Source organism: Fusarium solani (genome assembly GCF_023522795.1).
Source record: "Fusarium solani strain SB1 chromosome Unknown bctg00000006, whole genome shotgun sequence".
In the NCBI taxonomy this organism is placed as follows: Eukaryota; Fungi; Ascomycota; class Sordariomycetes; order Hypocreales; family Nectriaceae; genus Fusarium; species Fusarium solani.
The window spans coordinates 3,173,093-3,193,956 of NW_027072151.1; the positions used below are offsets into that span (position 1 = coordinate 3,173,093).

Consider the following 20,864-nt stretch of genomic DNA (forward strand, 5'->3'; position numbering starts at 1 on the left):
GACTTGCACCGTTTCCATTCGCGCCCGTTTTTGCCTCATCTGCTAAGGCCGTCTATAATGTGAGAAATGCTTCTATATATAATACTCGCTTTTATAAATACCATTCAAGGGACCCTATAACAGAATTAGGCAATTCAGGTATGTGGGCAATGAGAAAAACCTCGCTACCAAAGACCTCAAAGTTCATCCTCATCCGCCATATCGATATTAGCATTAATGGGCCCGATAAACATGTCAAAAATGTTTCCGTCGATGGGTTTTGTATCAACACAGTCACTAAGTTTAAAAGTCAGTTATAGGCGCTTCGCCAAATCAATAGTGGTGTTTCTCTCACCAGTCGTATTGCTTGCCATAGCGGTCAAGATACGCCAAGTATCGTTTGCCATCTGAATCATCTCCAAACCGCAGGAATTGAATCGCCACCTGGGTACGACTTAACTCCTTTTTGAGAATCACATTGATCAGTCTTTTAATTGGGTTCTCGACGCCCGCGGCGCCTTCTTTGCCTTCGCCCCATCGGCCGTCGGTCAGGACGAAGATGGTCAGGTTTTTGGGTTTCTTCAGCCCAAACTTCTGGCGCAAGGACGATAGCCTTGGGATGACTGTCTGATCGATGAAAGTTCCGATTCTGTCTTCAAAGGAGAGCTGGTCCCAACTTTGTTCGTTGAATAGGCGTAGAAGTTTTGAAGTGTCTCCCTTGTGTGTCAATGGCACTTCAGATGAGAAGCAAACTTCGACACCGTCAGGATCGAACTTCTTAGCCAGATAGGCAAGAATCTTGAATTTTTCCGTGATTTCATGAAAATGTAGACCCATTGATTCCGACGCATCCACCAGAAAGATGTGGTCGCGACCTTTGACGTTGTTCCCAAGCTGCCCCACGACATCTTTAACCCTGGGGTCAACGGGACAGCCGCTCTTGGCATTATTATACCAATCTTGGGCTTGATTAAAGGTTAACATAGGGGACAATGGTAGGAGGCGTCGTGAGTCAGGCCGTGGAGCTGGAGTGGGAGAGTTGAAGAACGGAGGATGAGGCGCTCCGTTGGGCTGACTTCCAGGCAATTCAGGCCTAGGTGAAAGAGGCGACAGTGATTCCATTATTGAAGTAGAAATGGGGGATTGCGGAGTGGCTGGGGTCGTATATGTGGTTGTAGTCTGGGATCGACGGCTCGTCGAAGGTGTCCAGGGAAAACTAAGAGAAACGGGACGAGGCGGTGAGCTGGCTGGTGGCGAACTAGTCGGTGGTGATCTGGCTATCGGTGATCTGACTGTTGAGGATCTTACTGTTGATGATCTGGCTGGTGGTGAGCTGGATGGCGGTGAGTTGGTGCCATGACCCGAGGAGGCGGCCTGTGTGATCTTGGCGAGTCGTTCGCAGAGCATTTGGGCGTCTTGTCGATCTCCTTGTGGGACCAGCATGGATGTCTCGATCATATCGAGCACCTGGAGGGTAACAGTGTCCTCTGGAAAGTAGCTGCGAATCCAGTCATGGGTCGTCCGCACGGTGCTCAGGGCCTGGGCACCGTCATGGAAACATCCACCGTGACCGGCTTGATCAAACCTGGGCAGTGACCTCGTTTCGGCGATGCGTCTGTTTCGATAGTTTTCCAAACCCTGTCGACCACACTTGATCCAAATCGCAGCCTCGCTCATGACGCATCCGAGGGACCAGATGTCGACTTTGGGGGTGATGTGAGTTCGTCCGTGACGGGTGTAATCTGCATGGTGGCTAGATTCCGGGGCACCTTATCAGATTAGCATTTAGGGCAACCTATGTGCGGAAAAGGTGCTAACCGTAGACCTGGCCTCCGTGTGAGTCGATACCCCACGTGTCTTGGCCAGTCGTCAGAGTTTTGGTGTGGCTGTATCCGAAATCTGTGATGACAAGCTCAATATCGTAGGGCTGGCTTGATGCGGATTTGGAGACGAGAAGGTTGTCGGGTTTGATGTCCTGGTGAATGCTGTAGTGCTCCGTTAGCTCTGATATTGTCAGGTGGCGTCAAGTCTGTCTTACGTCTGGAAGTTGGTGTCGATGGCAGCAAAGTTGAGATGGTGCAATCCCTCCAAGACACCACAGAAGGCATTCCAGATCTTGTTAGTGTCGGGTAGTGAGCGCGGCGGGTTCATATCGGTATAAAATTCTTCCAAGTTTCCGCCGTCGACAAACCCCAATATCAGATTGTATGTGATGGTGCCGTCTAGGCGCTGTTGTTGGTAGCAGCCATGATAGCTGATGATGTAGGGAGAGGAACGGCTTTGCAGACTGGTGAAAGTTTTTACTTCTCTTTCGTACTGGGCTTTACCGGATTCATAGTAGGTCTTCCGGACGCGAGTGGCCTGTCATGGCATGGGTAAGCAGTGAACTAAAGATATGCCGCCCGCAAGGTTGCTTCGTACCGGGTCGGAGCCTGCGCAAGACGGATTCGTTTCAATCTTGTGGACTTGGATCGTGTCGCCAGCTTTAATGAGCTCCTCCGTGCAAATGGGAAAGATATACTGAGGGCTGAAGACTTGATTGTAAAGCTCGTGCTGCTCCAAGGTGACGGGGAAGAAGATCCACTGCCATTCGGTGATAGCCTCGAAGAGCTTGTCATACGATGGCGTATCAGGCCAGAATGAGGGACGGCTTTCTAGGGGAAATGTAGCGTCCTTTAGGTTGCGTTCGACGAGCCACCCGAGGAAGTCGACCTTGTTGATGTACACGAGAAGGGAGAAGGTGCACAAGAAGCTCTGGAAAATGACATTCTGGGATTTGTTGATAGAGCACGCCCGCAATATCGCGCTGATGCTGTGGGCCTCCCAAAATTCCTCGAGGCAGTGCCGAGGAATATAATGCGATCTCCCGCATCCAGTTCCGTCTTGACCATTGAATTGCAACTTCAAACGCCCAAGCTGCTCCCCACGTGTCGCGACAATGCTAGACGGCATTGATCGAACGGCGCGATGCGCTGGGAGGGAGATTGGGGCAGGGAGTGGCTGAGTCGGATCGGCACTCGTTGGACAAGAGCTTGTAACGTCGGTCGCGAGCCAGGGGGAGGGTCTAGGTTGTATGTAACGGCTTCGTAGGAGGACGATGTCGAGCAAACTCGTGGGGTGGGCTGAAGGGGATTGTTCAATAAGAGAGGCGGATGGAGTGCGCGCAAGGCTTAAAACAAGATGGTAGTGTAGGAAGTGCTTGCGGCAAGAATCTAGATGCGGCAATAGATGCAATACTAGATGCGCCTGATAATTCTGCAGCAAACAAGGCGTTGTTGTTGTTGTAGCAGGTCTCAACGTTTGTGAGATGGAAGAGCATCGGGGCGGGGTGGATGGGATGAGGAGGGACGTAGGGGTCGGCGCGAGAGCGGTCGCGATGGAAGGCACCGCACGGCACGGCACTTTACGAAAGAAAGTGAACTTTCAGGCTACAAGGCACCCTCGCCAAGGCAAACAAATGCCTTATCGAGGCTGAGAACAAAGTGGACGCCTTCTTTAGGGGTGGGTTGCATAGGTCGCCCATTTTCAACTCGGCTGAGACAACTGCATCCTTACAGGTTGGGTCACCCAATTGCTCCTCTGATATCCAGCCACACGGCGCTCAGCGCTTAGCCGAGAGGTGTTGGTAATCCCTGCCTTCATTTTCAGCTCTGGCTGTCTGATGTGACATGCAGATGCAACGCAACAATGATGCTGATGGCCTGCTTCGTCGCCCCTTTCCTCTCAGATAATGGCAGCGTGTACTGAACGCCGGAGGCATGCACATGTTGATTTAGGCTCGAGCGGCCAATCGCGCTGTTAGCGCATCATGTCAGCCCTGCTAGGCTCCCGATGTCACCTGCATGTCAGGACCTGATGCCACCTGGGCGAACTGTAATCCGCTACGGCTGCAGGGGTCAGCCTGCTAGAACGCCGGGCGCTGGATGACGGATCATTCCCCAGGTTCGCCAGATGGAAGCTCTTGAAGCTCAGCCAATCACTGGCGATCTGCAATATCACTCATCTGCAAGGCAGCCCATCACGCCGATGTTTGGGAGGAACTGCCATCTATGGAGGCCATGTCTGCCTGGCAAGCGGCAGGTCCCATGCAATCCACTCATCGCACTTTTGAGTCACATTAGACCCTTGCAGAAACAAGATTGGAAGCCCGTTTCTTGATCACTTGGTATTGAACGCCATTCTTGCTCTTATTTTTCAATGACGTTTCTGCCGTACACAGCAGTATTGAACGCCATCTATGTATCTCTATGTCTATCCCTAATGGAACCAAGGCCCTTAGAATTGTACAATACCTAGATACGAGATGAAAGGGGAAAAGTAGGAAATCTATCATGTCACACCATGTGATAGGCTTGGTTCTTCGAGTTTCTTTTACGCCTTGCAGACCAATACGCGCAACACCATGCCAGTAATGTCAATGTTAGCAATGGAAAGCAGACGGTAGCGAACAACTTCAAGGCGGCCAGCCGGACTTTCCAGGCGCCCATTGCAGAGCCGAAACCGGCACCACCATCCTGTCCAAACGAGATGATGCCACTGCTGAAGATTGTCTAACAAGTTGTCAGTGTTGGCTGTAGCTCACCGAAAGGGCAGACTTACAGCTACAAATGTTCCTGGGAGAAATATGAGCGTGAAGACTGTAATGACATGCATCGACATGGTCTTTTCGTGCATCTCTTGCGTCCAGCCCTTCATGATCTCGGTTGACTTTTCAGACGACTCGGCAAAGTACTTTGCCGTTCGCATACTCTGGTATTGAAGGATACCGTTGTACTAATCTCGCGTCAGTCGTAATCAATACTCTCAGATCAAAATAAACTCACCATTGTCTCTGTTCTCTCAACCCCGTGAAGGATAGTCGTGAGGTTACCCTCGTAGTTGGCGAGGTCATCCTCCAGCCGCCCTATTTTCATAACAAATTCTGAAGCGGCCTGCTTGCAAAGCTTCATTGTAGACTTGGGGACATGGCGTTTGAATCCCTCTGAATTGACCAGTTCCCGGTAATACTCCTTGACTTGAGCCAAGACTCTCCGGTTTTGAGTGATTGCTGATATCGCTTCCCCAAGGCTCTTGGCAAGACTGCTCAGTGACTGGAGCTTGTCAAACTGCACCAGATCTTCGATTCTGAGATGCTCTACCTTCCGAGGGGGAGGCTCTAATTGAGTCACTGTGCTGAAACCAGTGGTGACTTTCATGGATAGCCTTCGGACAAAGCCTGGTGACTCAGGAGACTTTGCAAGGCCACCGGTTTGCTGCCTGACAGGTGAACCTGGGTGAATTTCCATCTTTTCGCGTTGCTTGATGATGGCGATATCTTCGGCCAAATCATCCACAGGGGCATGGTCTGCCACCCCCGAGAGGCTTGTGTACTTGTGTTCAAGGCCATCGGCATAAGACTCCCAGTTTTCGACGCACCACTGCATGATCAGAAGATGATCCGTTAGTGTTTGGGCGAATGAGGCATGCACGCTGTGTAGAGGCGCGTCCATTTTCTTTATAGACTCTTCTGTTGTAGATTCGAGGCGCTTTCTCATGGTGTTATCGCCCTTGAGGACGACCCACAAGGTACGGCCCTCAATAAGGTCATAGGAGTGATATGCTGCTGTTTGTCGAAGCTCCCATCCTTTTTTATTTCTGCTTCTCTCAATCCCAAGAAGGTTGAAGCAGTGCTGAATTCTGATGCCGGATCGACCCATTGCACTCATTCCAGGCTGGTGATGCTGTGAGCCGAGGTAGTCTTCGTTCCGGAAGTGGGTGAAGCTGTGAGGTGTCTCCCGGTATATGAAGGAGCACCAGAAGTCTAGGAAACGGGCCATTATCTGATGGTGGGTGAATAGATACGCCATCATTTCTCGTGTGCAGTCGAGAGGAGACTTGTGGCTTCCAGATTTGATGAAACTGTGATATCATGTCAGTTTCAAATCAAGATTATGTCTTTTGCACGCACATGAACCTCCGACAGGGATCTGTCGGGGTTTCGCTCAGGGCGTTTTGGAGTTGAACCAAGTCGACAGAAGACCTGCTGACGTGCTTTCCTGCAAGAAGAATTAGCAAATCGCTTCCACATATAACTATTGCCAAATACGGACCATCTTGGGGCTTTGCAAGATCCCAGATTCTTATACGGGGTTGGCTGTCATCAAAGTATACTTCCTCGCCTTGCACTAGCTTCGATTTGTATGCCTCGAGGGTATACGAGAAGTCAGCCGTTCGAGTTAGATTGAGCGGATAGTCGCAAAACTTGGATAGCGACTCCTCAAACTCGTCAAGATGGCGGTTGTCAGTCATTTTACTTAGGTACGCCAGATGATGACGGATGCCTCAGGACGAGGGCGGAAGGATGGATAAACAACATGAGCAGAGGCTCATGATCCTTTTTGAACACCCCGAGGCATTTCCCCTCCCGAGGCGCGTCTCGGGAACGAACGCGAATGAGCGCAGGGCAGACTGCTGCGGGTTCACTGCAAATTTAAGACGGACTGTGGGCTTGCTTTACTGCCACCACATGTGCCACGGTCGGCCGACCACCCAGTCAATCATTCAGGGCGCGTGCTGTGGCTGAGTCTGCCTGGTGGCTCATGGGGCTGGCAGTGGCGGTAACAGAGACAACAACACGGAACAAATATGCCCTGGGACAAAACGTATTTGTCGTGTTCAGATTTTACAGGCGTACCGTTACAGAAGGCGTAAACAATGTCATAATTGAACTACCTAGCAAACCCATGCGCGTACCCATAGCCCAGCTAAACATACTGAAGCAGAACAGATGCGAAGGAGTATGGACTAGTCGTCGTCACTCTCCGGGCGATAGCACACGTACTTCAAGATATGGTTACGTTGCGCCTAGGAAACGCTAGTGTCAATAAGGACAAGAAAGGGGTTCGGGGTGACATCCATACCGAGGTCAACTTCTGGGGGATCGTGAGGCGATAAACAGTGCCGTGCTCCTACAGCGTTGTCAGTGCGCCTGACAAATGTTTTTGTCATTAAGACTCACCTCGACCGAGATGTCATTGCTGTACGAAGGGAACTGTTGTTTCAGGTAGTCAAGGAGGCTCCTTTTCCACAGTCGGTACTGGGGAAACGTGTCGATGACCATGTCCATGGCTGAGATGATTGAGGCGCAGCTCCCAGCTCTGTTATGGAGGCTGTGTCGCCCGGGAACAGGGACGGGACGAGGATGTGTAATAATCCAGATAGCCAGGCGGGGAAAGCCTTAAAGAGGCGATGCCTCCCACAAGAGAAAATGATTCACAGTGCTCTCTTGATGTTGAGCCCTGTAGTTGGTTGTGATGTTGGCTACTTGCACCCAGTCAAGCGGCCTGGTCATTTCACGGGGCTGAAAGAGCAAGACCTGTGATTTCAGAAAGCGTGGGGACAAGAGATGAGCAGAACAATGGGAACAAAGAGGGGTAATTTGAGCCTCATGTTCAGGTGCCATCGTGGCGCACCATTCGCTAACTGCCGTGTTACTCTATCTAGCATCTGATTGGAGTTGTCTGTGATAACATGCATATCAGGCTGGCGGTTGACGACCCATGACACCTTATGAAATCAGGCTCGGCAATAGATGCATTCCTAACCGACAAGCGGGCCGAGATGCGCCTCAGGTGTTATTTCTCCTGGCAATGCCTCACATATGCTGTCCTCCCATGACCAGTTACAGCTGCACATGGTTGCGAAAACGGTGGCAATCTCGGTAGATAAAATATTAGCGAAAAGAACAGGGGGAAACATCAATCGCTTTTTTTTTTAATTTGTTAGTATCTTTTCCCCTCTCTTCCTCCTCCTCCTTGTTCTTCTTCCTAGCCGTTGACCAACTGAACAAGTCAGATGTTCAATCCTAGCCGTAGCGGCCAGACTACCACCGTTGAGCTCTGTAGGGAAGACCACCTTGTTAGTCTGGGTACAGGAATCAGCAAGGGCCGAAAGTGCAGAATGCCTGGAGAGCCCAATGGGTCGATGAAGGTGTGGCGAAGAGGGGACTTGACCACCTTGGAGCCTCGAGGCGTCTTGAATCGAATGGAGAAGTGTAGATTCGAAAAAACAAGATTCCAGTGGGGGTTATGGTGGCGGTGGAATGCTGTTGTTGTTGTTCTTGTTAGTGTTGGCGGCATGTTGGCTGCGGTCAGGCACTTTTCTCACATATCATTATCGATGTTTTAGAAGGGTTTGAAAAAACAAGAAGTGAAGTTACCATTGTGTTGATGGTGTCCCTTGATGAACTGCCTATGGCTCGACAAGATTAAACCAAATGATCAAATAAGAGGCAAGGGCGATAATAAAACGCTTATATTCCTGGGCTGAAGAAAGTACAATAGTATTAATTAATCCAAGACATCAAATTCTAGCTATGAGTTACGGGTAAACTCTGTCTTCTGCTGTTGTGGCTGATGGCTTCTTGTCATCATTGCAGGTAATACTGAGTTACAGGTGCGACTCATCTACAACACATCGTGCCCCAGGATATAAAAAAGCTCATTCTTATTCCCTCAGTGATTCCATCCAGTATTACCACTCCTGAGAACCCTCCATTCTGATCATGCAGGGACTGCTCCAGCAGTGGACATGAGGGTTCCTGCTCGACACCACGTCCTACAAAACAGAACCGGAGCTTGTTTCTATGGATATTATCAAACGGGCCATGGAAGTTTTTGAGCACAATATGTTATGTGTTGCTTTCAATTTCAAGGGGACAACGCGCTTCAGAACACCCTGTCACTACGCCAAGGCCCTGGAACTGTAAATTCAAGCATTTGATCAACTTGGCCCATTCTTGCTCCCGCCCCCCGTTGTTTTTCAATAGATTGAGTTTGTCGTGTGTTTTCTCTCAGATTATAAGGCCGATTTAAGCACCGGAGCGAATTGTCCTCAGTAACATTACTGATGGCTGGAAGAATACGGTTCAGGGGCGGCAACAGAACTACGCAGCCACTTCTCAAATCCTTTTGGGGTCAGAAGCTCTTACATGCAACCAAGAGAGGAAGCTTCTAAACTTCGCCGACCACCACCTTCTATTCAGTTGGTGAAAATGTTTTTGTTCATTACGGTGGTGGTGTTGTCATCCCCTGCACTATTCGTGCCGTCCTCGTCCGTCATCTCGAACCCGTTCTCCACGTGCCTACCCTGTACAGAGAGGAATCTCTAAGTTTTATCTACCTCCAATCACGGAGAAGTCCTTGGCAGGCTGCATCTTCGGATGCATAGTGTGGAGCAAGACTCTCTTGGATGCAACCTTGCTATAACAGAAAGTGAGCCTGGGATGCAAGGTTTTGGAGAGTACCATTGGTCAAGCTCTACAGCTATAACCCAAGAACTGATGGGGTAAATGCAGTGGTCCATCATACGTTAAAGGATTATAATGGTTCCCATCTGAACTATCCCTTCATTCATTTGATGCGATAACAAGCGCTTTCTTTAACTAGGAACCTGGGTATTCACTTTCACACTGGACCTGTTGTGCTTCTCTTCTCTCTCGTCTTTTGTATTCATCGATCATGGTGATGAAACTATGAGCCTACCATATGCAACACCCATCTACATCCGTCCATAGCCACCTGCTATTCGTCCCTATCCATTGTCCAATGTCCGTTCACACCCTTCTAGCATGAATCTGTGATTTCGATTGATACTCACCTTCCCCTATTGAATCAATGGAGAAGGCCATGCGGCTGCAGCAGCTCCACAAACCACCGTTGCCAACGATAATAACGATACTCATTACCACGATTAGCATCATTACCAATACCGGTAAGCTCTTGCCGCTCCGGATCCACACTCTCCCGCCCGTCCAATGGCACCTCTGGGCACTGAGGCTCGAGGGTGGCCTAGTCTTCTCCTCACCACCCTTCCGTTGGCCCACTGGGCTCTCTCGGTTGTTTTGTACACTTGTCCCGTTTGTCCTCATTCCCTTTCCCCTGAGATTAGACTAATAATGGTTTACTTTCTGCAAATCTCAACGAATGGGGAGCCCCGGCCCGCTGGGGGCGATAGCGAACGTGAAGGGCCACTCGGCCTCCAGCAAGGTGCCGAGATAGAGGCCGGACGGGTAGAGCCCCTGCAGATCGGGGTAGGACCAAGAGTGCTGATGCTCCTATTTTGGTCCTACCCTAAATTGAAGGACAAACCTCTTGGTAGTTTACAGAACACGCTCATTTGCACTTTTCTATGTAGAAACTACTTTTGCTATCGATACAGCTGAGTTACACTTAATTCCCTCAAGCATATTACCGGGTGTAACTTGTACCTTATTGTTTAAGATGACGTCTAGCACTTTCTAACAGGTTCATCCCTTGGGAACCAACATGATCGTCACACTCGCTTCACGGAGGTGTATCACACACTTTGGTGGAGTGCCTGAACTCGGGTGAAGATTGGCTGGGCTGCTCCTGATGCAACTCTGAGTTACCCTCCCTGAAAGCGGATACGCTGGATCGATAATCTCACTCAAAACCAATCTAACTTCTTGATGGTGACGGGGCCGTAGTACCGTAGTAGAGCCCGCGCATCGCGCGGACGTTGAGTCTCTGAACTCCCCTATTCGATCATTTGTCTTTTCTTTTTCTCGGTCTCGCTTTTATTATTCTAGACAACGCTGTGGTCACCCGTAATGTTTTCTACGGATTAGAAGACTGTTATCTTTGTGTGTTGTGATACTGCTGCGCAACAAGAATACGAGTACGACGGACAGATGGTAACTCCCGTCCTGTCCACTGGGCAGGGCATTATCAAGAGACACACACATGTTGGCCCGGGAACATGTTATCACAAGTAAAGGAAACTTCTAGCATTCTCCAATAGAATGTGTCGGGTTTAGGAATGACTGCGCTTCCGGTAATGTTGGCCAAGAATGATGCAAATTCCAATCGCAACCCGGCAACATGGAGGGGGACATGGCCACGTCAAGTACGTCCAAGCGCCATCTAAAGGGAAAAGAAAAAGAACACGAAAGGAAAGGTGTCACGGACTTGAAAAACGTGGCGTGATTCCTCCCGTTTCATTACCGGGGGCTCGTGTGTGACAGGCATGAATCAAAATATTGACAATTTTCAACCATGACGACATTGACAACTACCAACTTGGCACGCAGGGATGGAGGACATTTTCGCTCTCGGGATGATTAGATGATAACGCCCCTGATGAGGGGAAAATAGAGTTTCAAGAGAGCAAAAAAGAACGCATTGCCACGTTTTTGCCCCCAACTCCATGGAGATTATCAGCTTTCGTCCGGGCGGTGTCCGGAGACGGCCCCGTAACGGAGCCCGGGGTAGAGTTCAAGAGAGTCAGAATCTTATCCGTGTAGACCCACGTCGAGAAATGGACGTCATTATGGTTCTCAATGCGTTGATTCAGGAGTGACGAATGTTGGAGTCATACCGTGTCACCGGTGCCCTTGTCGATTTGGATCTTGATTTCTCAAACAGGGGCTTCGATCCAATCATTACCATGAAGCCAAGCTGTCAGATTCCGAGGCATCAAGTCTGACACCAGCTGAATAAACGCTCAAACTCTAACAAGCGCGATCCCGGGGTCCTCGTCGGGTCCGACAACTCTTGGCACGGCGGAGACTAGTGGATGATCCTGGCAGGGGAGGATCCACAGGGCATTTGGAGCAGGGGTTCAGAATTTACCGAGACCTCTTACCCCCCAGGTTTTTTTCAACGACATTCGATGGTTCCCCGTTCCTCTCGACTCTCACCACCAAGACTGAGCACACCACGAGACCAGCACTTTTGAGCGTCATGTTACTTGTATGGCGTGACTTGATTTGATCAAAATATATACTACAGGATTCTTTACAATTTCGAGTTTATTATGGTATCTGTATCAACGCCCCCCATTGCCGTGTTGCCCAAGTATACCGCCCTCTATCTCTCTAATGCTCGCTAACCATCAAAGATTCTGTGCTGTTACCTGAACGCCAGACACCCCCAGCCAGGTATACAAAACGCGTTCAAATGCTTGCGGGCATCAAGATAGAGTATACGCCCCTTCTTTCCCACCTTTTACGAGCTGTGTCCCCAAATCAACGCCATACCAAAAAAAAAAAAAAAAAAAAAAAAAAAAAGTCAAGTGACTGAGAAGAGTTGTGTACTTTCAAAAAGCAATGATTATTGTGGTGAAAAGGTTTGGTGTTGCTCATAGCTCGAAGGCGTCACCTTTTCGTACTCTGGAGGTGGACTCGAATGGCTATCCGTGGGACTGCTGGACTCGCTATAATGTCCTGGCAAGTCATACATCTGAGACTTTTGCACGCATGTGCATCTCTTGAGGAGCTGCTCGCATCTTTCCAAGCGTTCGAGGAGCTCCTTTGTGGGCTTCCGTCGCTTACGCTTGGGAGCTGGTGTACTGGGTATGCAAGTGACTTTGGCCTATCAAGCACGGGTTAATATCTTGCTTGGTATGTTGAAGATGTGTAAAAACATACCTTGACGCAAAAGGAACATGGACTCTTGCGATCACACTTCTTCTTGCGTTGCTGGCAAAGTACGCAGGCCAAGATTCTCTTGGACTCTGTTGGCCTTTGCGGTTGTTCTGTAGGCAGGGCTGCCATGGTGTCGTATAATGACCGAATGTGGCAATATGGGAAGGAACAGGTAAAACGTAAGCAAGCAGCAGAAACTTCTTTTTTTCGTTCTTTGGAGTTCGGTAAGAGAGTCAAGCCGGCGGGCGAACTAGGATATTTCTTGCTGCGGGCAGATAACGAGATGCAGCTCTTTTTGCAAGGGGTGTTGGTGCTCTTCGTACATGTTAACCAGGGCTGTGTATTTGCACATTAATAATTGCCACCCACACTTTGACGCTTTGTCGGTGACGGACACTAGACGGGCCCCGAAGGTCTTGTCGGGGACGGGGAGTCGACCGTCCCCGTGTGCGTCTCGTCTGCGGATCCCGCGTCGGTACCCACCAGCATCTCGGAAGATACGGGCTCGATCAAGTTTGCGGGAGGGCCATTATTAGACCTGGGGAGGTGCCTCGTTGTGGTCAGCGTCAATTTGGACAATTCAGATCTATCCTTTTGTTTTATTTTACTACATACATACTTAATATTTGTTGCTTTCTTAATTCCTTAGAACTTGCTTGTAAGTCACCACCACCCCCTTTCCTTCACTCAAATCTGACTCAATTGCCAGATAGAACGCTCACAGACACCGGTACGGCACGACCAAGCGCTTGACTGGACAGCATCTGTCTTGCTCAAAAACATGCCTGCCTCCCCAAACCCCAGCCCTGCCCCGGGCGAGGCACCCATGGGCGCTCCCGGCTCTATCCACGGCAGCCACGAGACCGTCGTCGACATGGAGGGCATCGCCTCTACCGCCCACTTCTCCGAGAAGCCCAAGAATGCGTCCCCCAACGAAAAGTCCAGCTCCAGCTCCAGCGACGACGATGAGGATGAGGAGGGCATGAACGAGATGGAGCGTCGCCACTCCATCGTTCGCGACCTCGCGAGGCAGTACACCCAGACTTCTATGCAGAACTTTCAGGGTGATGGTGCTGCACTCTTCGCTGCCGACGACAAGGACTCTCCTCTGAACCCTCAGAGCGAAAAGTTCAACGCCAGAGCCTGGGCCAAGGCCGTCGCCAAGACCATGTCGGAGCACGGCAGCGGTTTCCGTCAGAGCGGCCTCTGCTTCCAGGACATGAACGTGTTTGGCTACGGCGCAGAGACCGATTATCAGAAGGATGTTGGCAACGTCTGGCTCGGCATTCCCAGCGCTATCACCAACCTCACCTCTCCGAACCGCGGCAAGCGACGGATCGACATTCTTCGAGGCTTTGACGGTGTTGTCAAGGCTGGTGAGATGGTTGTCGTTCTCGGTCCTCCTGGTTCGGGTTGCTCGACTTTCTTGAAGACGATTTCTGGAGAGACCAATGGTATCTATGTTGACGACAAGACCTACTTCAACTACCAGGGTGTTCCCGCCGATGAGATGCACAACCATCACTCGGGAGAAGCTATCTACACCGCTGAGGTCGACGTCCACTTCCCCATGCTCTCAGTCGGCGACACTCTCACCTTTGCCTCCCGCGCGAGATGCCCTCAGAACCTGCCCCCCGGCGTCGCTCACAACCAGTACAGCGACCACTTCAGGGACGTTGTCATGGCTATGTACGGTATCAGCCACACCATCAACACCCGAGTCGGCGACAACTACATCCGAGGTGTTTCTGGCGGAGAGAGGAAGCGTGTCACCATCGCCGAGGCCACTCTTTCCAACGCCCCCTTCCAATGCTGGGATAACTCGACCCGTGGTCTCGACTCGGCCAACGCCATCGAATTCTGCAAGACGTTGAGACTGCAGTCCGAGCTGTTCGGTCAGACCTGCGCCGTCTCTATCTACCAGGCTCCCCAGAGCGCGTACGATCTGTTCGACAAGGCCCTAGTCCTCTACGAAGGCCGACAGATCTTCTTTGGTCGCGCTGAGGACGCTAAGGCCTACTTTATCAACCTCGGCTTCGAGTGCCCCGACCGACAGACGACCCCTGATTTCTTGACTTCCATGACTGCGCCCTCTGAACGCATCGTCCGTCCCGGCTGGGAGAACCGAGCTCCTCGCACGCCCGACGAATTCGCCGCCCGGTGGAAGGAGAGTCGAGAGTATCAGCTTCTGCAGAACGAGATCGACACCTACAAGAGCCTGTACCCCCTCAACGGTTCCAGCGCCGACGCCTTCCGAGAGAACAAGCAGCAGACCCAGGCCAAGGGCCAGCGCCTCAAGTCCCCCTTCACCCTCTCCTACGTGCAGCAGATCCAGCTCTGCCTGTGGCGAGGATTCAAGCGTCTCAAGGGTTCACCCGAGGTCACAATCTTCTCTCTCATCGCCAACACGTCTACCGCTCTCATCGCCTCCTCGCTACTGTACAATCTCCCCGAGACGACAGGATCCTTCCAGAATAGAGGAATCGTCCTGTTCATCGGTGTCCTCGCCAACGCGTTTGCTAGTGCTCTGGAAATTTTGACCCAATACGCTCAACGTCCCATTGTTGAGAAACACACTCGTTACGCTTTTTACCATGCCTCTGCGGAAGCCTTCTCATCTATCTTGGTCGACATGCCGTACAAGATCCTCAACAGTATCTTTTACAATCTCACGCTGTACTTCATGACCAACCTGAACCGCACTCCTGGCGCTTTCTTCTTCTTCCTCTTCGTCTCTTTCCTCATGGTCCTGGCCATGTCTGGTATCTTCCGTACTATGTAAGTCACACATCATCCTGCACCGATCAATCTCTGACTCTTTCAGTGCCTCCGTCTCTCGAACGCTCTCGCAGGCCATGGTTCCGGCTTCGATCCTGATTCTCGCCCTCGTCATCTTTGCCGGCTTCGTCATTCCCGTCGACTACATGCTTGGCTGGTGCCGCTGGATCAACTATCTCGACCCTGTCGCTTACGCTTATGAGGCTCTCATGATTAACGAATTCCACAACCGCAACTTTACGTGCAACCAGTTCGTCCCCAGCGCGGCTATCCCCGCGTACGCCGACATCACAGGCACCATGCGTGCTTGTTCCGCTGTGGGCGCTCTGCCCGGTCAGGACTATGTCAACGGTGATGCCTTCATGAACTCCAAGTATAAGTACTACCACAGCCACAAGTGGCGCAACGTTGGCATCATCATCGCTTTCGTCCTCTTCTTCCATCTCACTTACATCGCTGCCACTGAGCTCATCGCGGCCAAGAAGTCCAAGGGCGAGGTCCTTGTCTTCCGACGTGGAAACATGCCTGCTGTCTCTCAGGGCAAGGGTGATGCCGAAGCTGCTTCTTCTGGTCCTATCAAGGCTGCCGACAACCTCCGAAACGAGAACGACGACGCCAACATTCAGGGTTCCACCAGCGTCTTCCACTGGAACAACGTTTGCTACGACATCAAGATCAAGGGAGAACCACGACGCATTCTGGACCATGTCGACGGTTGGGTCAAGCCCGGTACTCTGACTGCCCTTATGGGTGTGTCTGGTGCCGGTAAAACCACTCTTCTCGACTGTCTCGCTGATCGTATCTCCATGGGCGTCATCACTGGTGAAATGCTTGTCGATGGAAAGATCCGCGATTCTTCGTTCCAGCGTAAAACCGGTTATGTGCAGCAACAGGATCTTCACTTGGAAACCAGCACCGTTCGCGAGGCCCTGACTTTCAGCGCCCTTCTTCGACAGCCTGCCACTACTCCCCGTGCTGAGAAGATTGCCTACGTTGATGAGGTCATCAAGCTGTTGGACATGGAAGAGTATGCTGACGCCGTCGTCGGTATCCTCGGTGAAGGTCTCAACGTTGAGCAGCGCAAGCGTCTTACCATTGGTGTTGAGCTCGCTGCTAAGCCTCCTCTGCTGCTGTTTGTTGATGAACCTACTTCTGGACTTGACTCGCAGACCTCTTGGGCTATCCTTGATCTCCTCGAGAAGCTCTCCAAGGCCGGACAGTCTATCCTGTGCACCATCCATCAGCCCTCTGCTATGCTCTTCCAACGCTTCGATCGTCTTCTGTTCCTCGCCAAGGGTGGACGCACCATCTACTTTGGCGATATCGGTGAGAACTCTGAGACTCTGACTTCTTATTTCGAGAAGAACGGATCCAGCGCCTGCCCCAAGGGTGAGAACCCTGCCGAGTGGATGCTCGAGGTCATTGGCGCCGCCCCTGGTTCTCACAGCGACATCGATTGGCACCAGACCTGGAAGGACAGCCCCGAGTACCAGGCCGTTCAGACCGAGCTTCACCGTCTGAAGGCTGAAGGCCCTGCCAACTCTGCTGCCCATGACAACGACCACGGTGCCTACAATGAGTTTGCCGCCCCCTTCTGGGAGCAGCTTAAAATTGCCACCCAGCGAGCCTTTGAGCAGTACTGGCGAACTCCTTCGTACATCTACTCCAAGGCTGCTCTGTGTATATTGGTTGCTCTCTTCATCGGTTTGGTCTTCCTCAACGCTCCCCTCACCATGCAGGGCCTGCAGAACCAAATGTTCGCCGTCTTCAACATCTTGACCATCTTTGGCCAGCTCGTTCAGCAACAGATGCCTCACTTCGTCACCCAACGGTCCCTGTACGAGGTTCGCGAGCGCCCATCCAAGGCTTACAGCTGGAAGGTCTTTATGTTGTCCCAGGTCATTGTCGAGATCCCCTGGAACACTCTCATGTCGGTCCTGATGTTTGTCTGCGTCTACTACCCTGTTGGCTTCGACAAGAACGCTGCCGCGGCTGGTCAGACTGCTGAGCGCGGTGCTCTCATGTGGCTTCTGTTCTGGCAGTTCCTCATCTTTACCTGCACCTTTGCTCACGCCTGTATCGCCATCACTGACACTGCCGAGGCTGGTGGTAACCTTGCCAACGTCCTGTTCATGCTTTGCCTGTTCTTCTGCGGTGTGTTGGCCTCACCTGAACAGATGCCCGGCTTCTGGATCTTTATGTATCGTGTCTCCCCCTTCACGTACTTGGTCTCAGCCATTATGGCGACTGGTCTGGCCAACACCGAGGTCACTTGCGCAGCCAACGAATACGTCATCTTTGACGCTCCCAAGGGCCAGGACTGCGCTACTTACCTCGCGGACTACATCAGTGCGGCTGGCGGCTACGTTCTCAACGAGAGCGCCACCTCTGACTGCCAGTACTGCCCCATGAGGGACACCAACGTCTTCCTCAAGGCCCTGAGCTCCAGCTACGACAACCGATGGAGAGACTGGGGTATCGGCATGGTGTACATCGTCTTCAACATCGCGGCATCGCTGGCCCTGTACTGGCTCGTCCGCATGCCCAAGGGGAAGAAGCAGAAGCAGTCATAGAGGCTGTGGCCGGGTTGATTCCTCACGGGATTTTTTCTTTTTCTTTTTGGTGAAGCATTTAGGGAAAACATCAACTTTTTATTATAGACTGGGTACCTTATAGATCAACTGTCAATGAGACTAGGACAAGATATTTTGATTCGACAATTTCCGCTCATTTACCTAGATTTCCTTAATACATCAAGATTGGCAGCCACTGGGCCGGAGTTCCGACTATAGAGGATGACATCTTGAATGACAGCATAGCATGCATTATGAAAGCCTTTCTCAGGGCCGATAGTCAGCAAGGCATTCTGGCAACACGAACTCAATAACAGATCTCTTCATTGGATACGTGAGACTTCTAATAGCTCAGCCTTCTGTGACATGCCATTATATTGATAACGCCCTTCAGTGACTGTCGACTCAGTGGTATACTGACCTAGCCAAACATTGGATGCCCTGGCTCGCGTTGTCCAATTGCTTGACCCAGTTCTCTAATGCTCGCAAAGAATGCACCTGTTCCTGGATTCTCAGGATAAGTTTTATCGACTGAGCCCTGCCACCCATGATCATAACATCGCACCTCCATGAACTCTACCTCGTTCGTAGCAAGTGACCGCAGTTCCTCAAACAATTGGCTCTGTTGAAGAAAAGATTGCATTTTTTGAATGCCGATATAGCGAAATATTCCGCAACACGAAGTGTTGTTCACATCCCATCCGGTGGTGCAGTATGAGGACACCACACCGCCGGGACTCTGCAGCACAGATCTGGCAAATTGTGAAAGAAGGTTTCCCAATTTTCCTTTGTCCTCTTCTGTGAGGGTAATGGAGAAGTTGAAGGTGAAGAAGGTGGACACGGTGTCATATGAGCTGTGCAACCCCGGATGCCCTCTGTGGCCGCCCCATGGAAGACGGTAAATGATTGAATGAACGGGCACAGATATGACAGAGTTCCAGGCCGCTCGAAGGTTTTCCAACTCAGTACTAGACTCGAACTGTTCTCTCCCAAGGCTTGTTTTCCAGTCTTTGACAGCAAGTTAGAATACCCAATACCCAAGGAAAAGGTGGAGTTCAAGTACCGATGAATAACTTGGCTCGTTGGGGACATCCGTGGACAAGAGTCCAGTAGACTATACCGGTTTGCTCTAGCTCAAGATATGCCTTTAGTGTAGATGCCCATACTTTTCCCACAGTCGTATTCTCGTCGGAAAGCGCTGGGGGAACTGCGATATCTGAAAAGTGAAACGTAAGAACCTCGGTGAACTCGTAGATACCAGGTGGAGGAGGAGTGAATAACGATGTTGACATGACTACTTGAAATTGGATCTAGGGCGTAGTGATGTATAGTCAGGTTTAAATCTAGGCGTCTTCCCAGGAAATGGTGACATGAGAGAGTTACTTGTTTCAAGATGACGACAAGTGAAACGCAAGATGCTCGGACCAACCTCACATGACGGCCGAAAAACACCAATCACATTATTAGCTCCGAGCCGCGTCGGCTTTCTTCTGGTTGGTCAATCTCAATTGATCGTTCTATGGGGTTGGTTAGTTGTGATTGCCCAACCATCTCAGCCAAGCTTCAAGTTCCCACATCAGGAAAGAATAAGACATGGCTTTCAAGAACTGAATCTCAACTAGATTATGGAATTTTGCAATATTTTGCTAATCTTAACGAAATGGAATTACAATGTGATTTGTTTCTCCTATGGCATAAGAGAAGATAGCTACGCCTTTAGTGGCCGCTTGGGAAGAAGTACCTCGTCATACTCCATCGTGTGCAAGTGCAGCCGATACTGCTGTATCAGGAAACTCGCACTCGATTTGGCAGCGAAGGCATAGTCGTCTTCAGTTAGGTCCATATCCACCATCTCCAAGTCAATCACTATAATCCTATCCTTCCCGTTTTCGGTGACCAGGTGAAAGTTGTCCAACTTAGTGTCGTCGTGCGAGACCTGATGGTCGGTGAGAGAGGTGAGGGCCTTGTCTAGTAGGAGACGAAGATCATTCTCGTCAAGAACTGCGCCATCTGGCGTCGCGAGACAAGCCCCCCCGATGTCTGAAAGTATCAGAGCCCGTTTTCCATCGTACTCAATCTGACCGTAGCATCGTGGAATGACGTCCCCCTGCAGGCATACAAGTTTATCGTGGGCTGTCTTTTCCGTCTCGAATTCCTCCTCCCAGTGATCTTTTTCGACTTTGAGCACGATTTTCTCTGGCAACCATTCTGGGAACTTGGTTTGTACACGAGAAGTCAGCACAAGGGGGAGAAGCGAGATCAAGACTTGGATGGCGAGCCCGAGGAGTGTTTTGTGGATTCGGAGGCGTAGAACATTGGGATGGCAGTGATCTGAGGCACGGAAAGCGAAAGTACTAAGCGAGTGAGCTGGTCACTCCTATGAACAGGGGGGACTTCGACATACGACTGTTCTCATCTTCGGCAGCTTGCGACCTAAAAAGTCTTTCGGCTGAGATTCATCTTCATCATGTATTTTGTGCCACCGGGGCGGCATTTGATTGTCCTTGGAAGAAGGCATTGTCAGGGTGAATGCTAGATGAAAGGGGGAACTCACGGTGCCACAGGATGAGCGGCCTGTGCTAAGCTGCCTAGAACCCCTGCACTCAATTCAGCCCCCAGCCGTGTCTCAGGGCGACCAACATGTTCCAACCAACAAGCATCTCTAACAGCGAATCAAGTAGTTCAGCTACCAAGCCTCGCTTTCACTTAGTGATTTCTTGAAGACAATACTCACTCCATCAACACATGGAAGAGAAAAAAGTTTCCATGCATAACTCTCAAAGCGAACAATCACCGTGTCCGTCGTTGTATGGGAGTTACTAGGGCTTAGCAAGTCTTCATCGTGTTCACGTCTGTCGGCATAACCGGCTTCACTATTTTGAACGGAAGCACGAACATGAGGGTATCAGTAAGCATATATAGTGCTAGGATCGGGTAAGAAAACTTACACCAGCCCGTCTTGGGGTTAATACCTAAGTACCTGCAAGACTGACCCTGGGTGTTGTGGCACTGGGATGAGATCTGGACCGCCAAGTTCAACCTCATCCACTTGACTGACCTCAAACTTGTTCGGTTGCGCCCCCGAAATGTTGCAGCAAAGCGACCTAAGG

The 20,864-nt window shown here is 50.8% G+C and overlaps 6 protein-coding genes across 6 annotated transcripts; 1 reads left to right on the plus strand and 5 right to left on the minus strand.

The window, feature by feature from the left end:
- Positions 1-176: 176 nt before the first annotated feature.
- Positions 177-6,267, minus strand: MRS44_010715 (uncharacterized protein; the record flags this gene model as incomplete). Its single annotated transcript, XM_065620218.1, has 11 exons — positions 177-276; positions 335-1,721; positions 1,798-1,964; positions 2,018-2,340; positions 2,401-3,101; positions 3,217-3,380; positions 4,429-4,529; positions 4,579-4,752; positions 4,803-5,877; positions 5,927-6,014; positions 6,069-6,267. 11 exons carry the CDS (start codon positions 6,265-6,267, stop codon positions 177-179), a joined length of 4,479 nt encoding a protein of 1,492 aa, XP_065476407.1.
- Positions 6,268-6,762: 495 nt separating this feature from the next.
- Positions 6,763-7,084, minus strand: MRS44_010716 (uncharacterized protein; the record flags this gene model as incomplete). The annotated part of the gene is made up of 3 exons (XM_065620219.1): positions 6,763-6,822; positions 6,879-6,926; positions 6,977-7,084. The coding sequence occupies 3 exons, from the start codon at positions 7,082-7,084 to the stop codon at positions 6,763-6,765; spliced, it is 216 nt and encodes a 71-aa protein (XP_065476408.1).
- A 5,005-nt stretch (positions 7,085-12,089) lies between these two features.
- Positions 12,090-12,532, minus strand: MRS44_010717 (uncharacterized protein; the record flags this gene model as incomplete). The annotated part of the gene is made up of 2 exons (XM_046277136.2): positions 12,090-12,350; positions 12,407-12,532. The coding sequence occupies 2 exons, from the start codon at positions 12,530-12,532 to the stop codon at positions 12,090-12,092; spliced, it is 387 nt and encodes a 128-aa protein (XP_046128249.1).
- Positions 12,533-13,184: 652 nt separating this feature from the next.
- MRS44_010718 (uncharacterized protein) lies at positions 13,185-17,754 on the plus strand (the record flags this gene model as incomplete). Its single annotated transcript, XM_046280195.2, has 2 exons — positions 13,185-15,181; positions 15,228-17,754. 2 exons carry the CDS (start codon positions 13,185-13,187, stop codon positions 17,752-17,754), a joined length of 4,524 nt encoding a protein of 1,507 aa, XP_046128248.2.
- A 421-nt stretch (positions 17,755-18,175) lies between these two features.
- MRS44_010719 (uncharacterized protein) lies at positions 18,176-19,046 on the minus strand (the record flags this gene model as incomplete). Its single annotated transcript, XM_046279634.2, has 2 exons — positions 18,176-18,762; positions 18,818-19,046. 2 exons carry the CDS (start codon positions 19,044-19,046, stop codon positions 18,176-18,178), a joined length of 816 nt encoding a protein of 271 aa, XP_046128247.2.
- A 416-nt stretch (positions 19,047-19,462) lies between these two features.
- On the minus strand, positions 19,463-20,272 carry MRS44_010720 (uncharacterized protein; the record flags this gene model as incomplete). Its single annotated transcript, XM_065620220.1, has 3 exons — positions 19,463-20,085; positions 20,159-20,187; positions 20,238-20,272. The coding sequence occupies 3 exons, from the start codon at positions 20,270-20,272 to the stop codon at positions 19,463-19,465; spliced, it is 687 nt and encodes a 228-aa protein (XP_065476409.1).
- Positions 20,273-20,864: the final 592 nt, after the last annotated feature.